The sequence below is a fragment of the Poecilia reticulata genome, linkage group LG16, assembly GCF_000633615.1.
Source record: "Poecilia reticulata strain Guanapo linkage group LG16, Guppy_female_1.0+MT, whole genome shotgun sequence".
NCBI classification, from domain to species: Eukaryota; Metazoa; Chordata; class Actinopteri; order Cyprinodontiformes; family Poeciliidae; genus Poecilia; species Poecilia reticulata.
In genome coordinates this window covers 10833400-10842022 of record NC_024346.1, presented here as the reverse complement: position 1 = coordinate 10842022, position 8623 = coordinate 10833400, and the positions used below count along the sequence as shown (strand labels likewise).

The 8623-nt window shown below is 41.6% G+C and overlaps 1 protein-coding gene across 1 annotated transcript in view; it reads right to left on the bottom strand.

Annotated features, from left to right (window-relative positions):
- LOC103478108 (potassium/sodium hyperpolarization-activated cyclic nucleotide-gated channel 2) overlaps positions 1-7952 on the bottom strand; it is an 18970-nt gene extending 11018 nt beyond the window's left edge. The window contains exon 1 of the mRNA XM_008431628.2: positions 5933-7952. Coding sequence (XP_008429850.1) covers positions 5933-6648 — 716 coding nt within the window. The 5' untranslated portion in view covers positions 6649-7952. The remainder of the gene's footprint in view (positions 1-5932) is intronic.
- Between the last annotated feature and the right edge of the window lie 671 nt (positions 7953-8623).

Here is an 8623-nt window from a genome sequence, read left to right as displayed (position 1 = left end):
TATATATAAATAAAACAATTTAAAATAGATGTGTTGATAAAATTGGAGTGACATTGCACCCTGTCACACAAATCCCTCTGTGCAAAATCCAAACACAATAGTTCTGCTCCATTAAATCTGTTTAACATGCACAACATATTTTCCAGCTGTGTCAAGTCACTCTGTTTCCACTGCTGCTTTTTGTAAGGATAATGTGCTCTGACAGCACAGTCAAACAGCAGTAAGATTTTGTCCAAATGGTGTCTAGACTCAGTATTTCAGTCAATGGATTATTATAAGAATACAAAATTACATGTGTATAGATTTGATCTTTGGTAACCAACAGGAACACAGATATTTTAGTAACACCTCTGCTTTTCCTACAATCATATGTCAAAAGGACTGATATAATAGACTGATATAATATTGTCCAGTAAAAAAAAAAAAAAAAAAACACCACACAATCTTAAAAGTTCCTAACACATTTATCTACAATATGATAATGATATTGTTTCATAAATTACATAAGCAATGCATCAAAGTTCCTCTTCATTAATAAAATACTCCACTTTTTATTTAACTTACATGAAAAACTCTGGAAAAAAATAGGAGACCACTTAAACTTATCAGTTTTTCTGATTTTACTCTTTATAGTTATATGTGTGAGTAAAATGGACATTATTTGTTCTATGAACTACTGACAACATGTCTCTGAATTTACAAGCATGAATTGTGTATTTCTTTGCAGAAAATGAGAGACGGTCAAAATAACAAAGACGAAGCAGTGCTTTCAGACCTCAAATAATGCAAAGAAAACAAGTTCATATTCATTTAGAAACAGCAATTCTTTGTCCAACATGTAAACAACCTAATGAGCGCCATCATCACATTTTTATTTGCACCACATCAAGAGCTATAAATCTGGAAGTGCACTCAAATATGGTGATTCCTTAAAAAAAAGGCGTTATAAAGAAAACAGTGACAAGAATAACAAGAACTGACATGAAACATAGAGGAGAAATATTCTCCTACCTGGACAAACTCCTTTTAGTGAGACAGGATCTGAACCAAGACAACACACTCTGGTCATGATGTATTATGTAATGCAGAATGGTGACAAGTTAGAGGTTAAAAAAGGTAATTAAAACTCTCAAAATAGCTATTTTAGTGCTGTGGTGAGATTTATAAGTCTTGGATAACTAATCAAAAGTCACAGATGGATTTCTTCAAGACAACTGTTTCCTAAAGGGATGATCTTTCCCTGCTGAATAAATTTGTTCAAAATAAAGCTTTCATTTTCTAAAATAGACAGAGCTTATGCTCCTGTAATAAAAGGGGAGTCAATAAATGTAGAGTTTTATAGTGATGAATAAGGAGGACTCCCTGCGCACACATTATACATCGATCTTTTCATCTTTACGAACAAAAGAGATCCTTAACTGAATCGGGAAAAGGGGACAAAGAGAGAGGAATGAAATGAGAGAAAAATAACCTTGGGAGGTCTCATCAGTCTGCATTTCATGCTTGAGAACATTTCTCAGTGACGTATTTAAGCTCTCTGGTATAAATTCAGCAAATAAATCACGTCATTCGGATGTCAAAAGTGATTAAAGTATGAAAGAAGAGTCGATCCAATCATCTGGAGACAGTCCTTGTCATTTCCCCGTCTCCCTTTCTTCTAATCCCTTCATCCATCACTTTGACTTGCTTCTCCTCAAACGCCGCCTCGTTCCTCGCTGAGAAAACGCGCTGGAGCTCTGCACTCGATTGATACTGAGCCTTAATTCAGTCAAATAATAGCCTCATGGCGCGAGGCTACCACCAATACTGATGAAGATTAAGTTTGCGTGAGTCATTTTCCTGCTTCTACTCGCGCTCCCCATTCAGAGTTGGTCATTTATACTGACGGACGCATCGCTTCGTAATCACTGGCGATAAACACGAGGGATTATTTACAGCAACGCAAACAAGGCCTCCTGCAGCAGAGACGGAGCGGGATTCCCGACCTCGTGCCCACACCTCGTTAACTTTGATTAGAGCTCAATAAATCTGTGAATCACGTACTGGTTGTTCATGTCGGCGCTATTTATAGGCGAATAACATCCTGCGTGTTTCCAGGAATAGAGCTCGGTCAAAATATGTCCTTTTTACGTTTAAAAGTAAAAACGACGGGTGAGATGAAAAACACTCGTGGACAATTTCTGCTGCAGCTTTGCAGCAAACATTAAAGAGATTCAGCTGCACTACTTTTGTGATTTTTGTTTTATTTTATTATTTTTTTTAACAAAATAAACAGCAAAAATTACTGTTTTATTTTAAACATTTTGATCAAAAACAGTGCATGCGTGCTACATTATGTCTTGCGGTTTGTGTAAAGAAATGTGAAAAAAAAAAGACTGAATGATTGATGTATGTATGTATGGACAACAGACTGAATAAATTAAATTTACATGCTTGGCTTATTTCATTGTTGTTTTTCCAATGGAGAACGTTATTTATTAGCTCACATATAAAGAACAGATTGATTTTAAACATTTTTAATACCTATGAATCAAGCACCTTGCAGCTGCAAATCTAACACTTTTCTTTGCATTGGGGGAAATTCAGTAACCCAGGATTTAATTACAAATCTCTGTTCAGTCATAGAGTCTGGAAGAAGGATATTTACTTTGCTTACTGTAAAATCCCTGTTTTTTTGTGTTGGAGCTGCCTGTCCTACTTTTATTAATAGGATTTATGTTTGTTTTTTTAAAAAAACTTCTGAAGAATTGTTGCATTTAAATAAAGGTGTGATCATACTATCCCTAGATAGTCAATTAAAGATCCTATGTGCATATATATTTAGAAACTTGGGAAATTTCTTCTGGTCTGCTTCAGCTGTTTGCATCCTGTAAAAAACATTTCCCAACTTAATTGAAACACAAACATGAGAGGTAAATGATTTGTACCTACCATTGTTTCACTCTAATTATTGATTAAAAAAATGTTTTTAAAAGTTTCGGGAGTATCTGTTGAGCTCCTTTTAATACCACTGTTTTATTATGTCTGTCTCGCACTAAAACTAAAAACAAAAACAAAAACCTTGTAGATGATATTTCTGACCTCATTTCATGGGTCGTGTCCTTGATTCAAGCAGGCATACCTGTATGTGTCTGTACTTGTCGTGTTCGCTTGAACTCCACACAAATAGGAATTGCAAATGCAATCAAAGATGGTGTCTGCCGCCTCATCAGCATTCCCTCTCCGAATACGAACAGCTGCTGGACGACCGCTGACCTGCATCTACCTGCTCAGCTGTTGTCAAACTGAACACTAATTTTTTTTACTGTAATTGAGGCCAAGTGTCTCCTGAGGAACCTGTGATTGTCTCCCTGCTTGCATCTGTCCACCATCATCCGTCATCTGTATAAAAATGTAGATTAATTGTCATTCACTTGATATATTCTTGTAAGTGAAGCAGGAGTAGCTTGTCTCTGTATGAAGGAAGAGGGGAGCTTATCAGCACACTCAGTAATGATACCCCTACATGCACACGCTTTCCTACACATACCCTGACAGACGCTTTCGCACAAGGATGATTCAAATGAGGTTGTTTTAGCTGTAATTTACTTCCTCTTTTCTGCTACTTGGCCATGCATAATTCTTCAGGTGTCGCTCCAGACTACACATACTTGCAAAGCTGTATGAGTGAATTATGCATAATGCATGCCTAGTCTGCATAATTCACAGTAAGTATAACTCAGAAATCCTAAATTGTCCTCTTGTGACAACACTTATCAGCATATCCACACCCCTCTGTCATCCTTCTGCTAGCCTCCTCATGAGCCTCGCTCATCGTTTCACCTGTGACGACGCCCATCCCTCACAGCTCTGGGGCGATCATCGCATTGACAGACAATATACACAAAAAAATGACACAGTCTGTGTGTGCCTAATGACTCAAAGTGGGCCAGGAGCCTTGGGGATCAAGTCATCCATTGTCGCTGCAGTGTGTCTGGAGATTAAGAAAGCTGTCAGTCCCTCCACCCTCCACCTGCACAGTTCTAGAGAGTATAGTGAGAAATGCTCCTAAACGAGCCTGGATTAACTCCCCCAGTGACTATCTACCTTATTATGACAGGATAGAATAAAAAACATATATGTGACATAAGTTATTGCTTGATTTAGGAAAACACATGCAAACAGAACCAATAAAATTTCGTCAGATTTAAAACGAAGTCTCACTTGCATAAGACAAGAAATATGTCATGTAGCAACTGGTTGCTAAGCATCTCAGGAGCAGCAGTTCCTCCATGGTGCCTCCAAAGACACAATCGTCACCAAAGGGGGCGCTCTCCCAGTAGTACTTACTACTGGGAACTCCCAAGTACAAATAGAAAGTACCACAAGCAACACTGAGTTAAAAGAAAACGTATTATTGGAAGTTGTCTATGTTTTTAAAACAGAATTAGGATTGTTTTTGCGCCGCTGAATCCAAAAACGACGTCCATTTTTCTCAATCAGGTCAGGGTTTTTTATTCTAATTTGATTTAAAGAAAAATACATTTCGTGATATTATTGGTTCATTCTGTTTATATTTCTCATCCAAATATGATTTTAGAAGAAAAAAAATGTTTTCTAACAGAGTAATTAAATATCACAAGCTTGGATTTCTGTAAATTGAATAATAAACACCAACCAGGGTAAGTAGATGTAAACTGAATATTATGTCTTTATCTCTTCTATGCCCTGATGGACTCTCTCCTCCTGCTTGTCACTCATTGATCCCAGATTATCAGGAGACTGATCCAGATGTGAGGACAAGCTGCTCCATAGTTCAGAAAGTTGACCTGATTGAGCAAAATCAACGTGGTTTTTGGATTCAGCACATCAAAATTACCATAAAACAGTTGAAAAACCCCAGACAGTTGATTTTGCTGCTGCTGACCAGTGTAATAGACATTTAAGAGTACCAGCACAAAGGACAAAATGAACGAACAAACAAAAACTAACTAAATTAAGAAGACTGTGTGACTCGGGTTCAGAGAACGAACATTTTCCTCAGGTTCCTCTTTTGTCAAGTTAAACCCATTCTCCTCAAAAATCCCCTTAATTTGTCGCTACGTTGCAAATCAGACACAATCTTCAGCATCATTAGCCATTTATAACGTGCAGAAAGACGCCAAGTGGAGGGGGAGATGGGTAATTGTGGGTGTTTATTTTCATGAACTTGTTGTAAACTGACTTTTTTATTTTTTTTTAATTCATTTCTGCTTTTTATTTTCATATATATTTTAATTCATAATTTTTTTTTTTAGCATTTGGTGCCCCCCGGGTGATGGTGCCATCTCACCATTTTCACTTCATAATGAAGGATTTCATATAAGTTCAAGAAAATTATGGACAACCCTGACCATCCTCTACAAGAGACTGCCTTAGGCAAACAGTGTCTTCAGTCAGAGGCATCTTCAAATTCACTGTGATACAGACTGCTACTAGACATCTTTACTGCTGACAGCCATCACCATCTACAACAACTCTGAAGAAATTGAATTAATCTGAGTTAAAACAACATTTAATTTCCCTCGAGGATCAATAAAGTGTTTCTGAACTTAACTGAATAGAAAACCTGTACATCTAAGTAAAATTTGTTTTACCCAATTTCTTCACCTTGTTTTTCATTCAAGCTGCAGGAATCACTATTTTTGACTGATTTTATTATTCTTTAATACCCCACATCCTCTCTCTATCCCTGTAGCCCTGCCCTCTTCCCTCATCGTCTTCCTTCTTTTAAGCTCCAAAGTATTTCTGTGCTGTGTTTCTTCTACAGTGTCTTTCGTTATCTTTCAAGTGTGCTTTTTAAAAACGAATCACAATTAGACTTGTTTGAACTGATTCTCCCTAAAAGAATCCGTCTCTGATGTGCTACAGGTGCCATTTGCTACCAGTTGCTTGCTGGTTGTTTTCTGTTTACCTGAAGTCACTGTAGGGGTGGATGATCCAGGCTCCTGCTGATTTTAGTCTCTCTTGCTCCATGGCAACAGCTTTGTGGGACCCGAACATACGAAGACTGAACTTGTTGACTCCGGGCTGAAGCATGGCACCAAACTGTCTTTGAATGAAGGTGCTCTGGTTGGAGTTGCTGTAGTCCTCTCCGTCCAGCCCCATCCCAAACCCTCCAAGCCCAGACTGGCATGCCATCTCCGGGGTCCCTGCCGTGGTGGTGTTGCAGGCTGTGGTGGTCGTCTCTCCGCCAGTGGCCACCACCATGACCCCGGTTCCGGTGGAGGAGGTGGAGGCCAGGGCGGCACGGGACGCTGCGAAGCCCACAGAGCGTGGAGCAGGAGGAGGATGGGTAAAGCAGGAGGAGGAGGATGCTGCTGGAGGTGGTAGTGCCATGGGCAGGGTCCCCGGGGTGGTTGGGGTGCCCGCCGCCCGAAAGGGGAGGCTGTCCCTGGGGGAGGAGCTCATGATGGAGGGGCGGCGGCCTCGTCCACCCATGGAGGAGCTGTCTGCACTGAAGGAGCCCTTCTCTCCCTCCAGAGAGGCCTGGGACAGCCGGTAACCCGGGGAGGGCAGGCTGCCTTTACTGCGCCGCTTTGCTTCTCCATCAGTCCGCCTGGGCAGGGTGTCTGCCCCAGAGCCCCCAGCGCTGCCAGGGGTGCCCACACCTCCCGCCACTCCATCCATCCCCACTCAGGGAGAATGGTGCTATAACCTGTAGGCTGTGATCACCTGTTCAGATTATCCTACATAGGTAAAGATGTCTCTGTCGTTTTTATTAAAACAAAAGATGATGGGGGGGGGAGTAACCCGAGTCTGTGTTCATTCTCCTGGAGCTGCTTCCTCGCACCCCCTCCTTCTCCCCGGTAATGTGGCCATCCTTACCTCGGTGCCCTTGGAAATGGCCCCACGCAGATGATTGAATTCTTTACTCTTCCCAACTGTCACGCCAGCAGCCTCATTTTCACCCCCACTTCAAGAGTCTCGTTTGTCCTCACAGATGTTTCTCCATCATTCCTCCTTCCTCGTCCTTGAAAGGTTGCTCTCCGCCCGCGGCCCTCCCTCTCCTCTCCACAGCCGCCCTCGGCGCTCCAGCGCCGGTCATATCGGCACCGGCTTTCCGGTCTGCTGTAGATAAGCGTCCTGGTCGCTCATTGACCGTCGGCGTCGCCTATTTCTCCACACCTCTCATCCAGTAATGCCTTTATTCACCTCCAACACACATGTCGTTACGTAAGGGATGTTTGGGTCGGAACATCCATCCGAGGATGAATGACAAGGACACTCGCTCCTTCGGTGGCAGCAGAGGGACTGTTATTGCACATGAAGTATCGACCAAAAGAGACGCTCACACTCCGGCGCGCACCGATCCATCCTGACGCCGCGTCCACAAACACGCACACGGAAAATGAGACACGGTCAGCGGGGCGCACACAAGTCAAATCAACCCCCTAAAAATCTAAGCCCATGCTTTCTCGGAAATCACGACACGCAGTCATTGTCAGCATCTGAGGAGAAATGATGATGGAAGGAGGGCTGGAAAAACAAAAAACAAAAACAAAAAAAATAAAAGGAAAGAAAGTCCACCCGTGACTGAAGCGCTCACAGACAGAGGGAGCGGAGAATGTTAACTTGGTCCCGTTGTTCGCGTTATTTCAGGCTTTCAGAAGCAGCTTCAGTTTCCATCCGCACTTCACACGACTTTCAATGACATTCTGTCCAGAAAACAGGCGGCGTCCTCCTCCGAGAGCAGATACATGCCTCCAGCAGGCAGAAAAAGAAAGCGGCTTTGTCCTCACAACTCCGCAGAATCAAGAGTATCCAGCGCAATTATTTACAAAAAGAAAAGAAGAAAAACAAAAAAGCACTTGTTGAGCGTTTTAAGGTCTTTCGCGCAATTCACTCCTCTCACTCCGACAGCCTGCACGTCCACACAGGCGCGCTGAAATGAGAATTAAATAAATAAATCTGCATATAAAGGTCCGGATCTAATCGTCCTGTTACCATGGCACCCGCATCCCCATCATCCGCTAACCCCCCCTCCCCCGAAGGCCGCGTGCGCGGCTGGCGCAAGACGCACGCATGTCTCGCAGGTACCAGTCGCGCGTCATCAATTCTAGACAATGCAACGTGGGAGCGGCTGATGCAGAGCGATGATGAAACTTTAGAGACAGAAAAAAGGAGAGTCTCCTTGAAGGTGAGGAGAGGTTGAAGCTACAGGTGGAACCGAAACATCCGCTGTCTGTCAGACATTAAATCACATTATACCCGCATACTAAAATTATTTATAATTGATAAATGCCAAAATAATGAGGATAGCTTTTTTCTTTTCTATTTTCTTTTTTTTTTTTTTTTTTTTTACAAATTCAGAAAATAGGTTCAACATCTTCTAAAGTTTATGACCTTGGACAGACATTTTGAGTTTCCTTCCAAAAACTTTTCATTATCGTTTGCTGAGATTTTGACCCATTCCTCCTGACAGAACTGCTGACGAACCTGAAGCAGGTTCGGACCGAGCTCAGAGGTTTGTGCAAATCAGATTTCATCTGTGTCTATTCAATAGTGTCTATTCAGAACTTTTACAAGAATATGAAAATGTGAATAGTTTCTGGTCAAATTCAGATTTGTTAATCCAGATAATCAAAAGAACATTGATATCTGA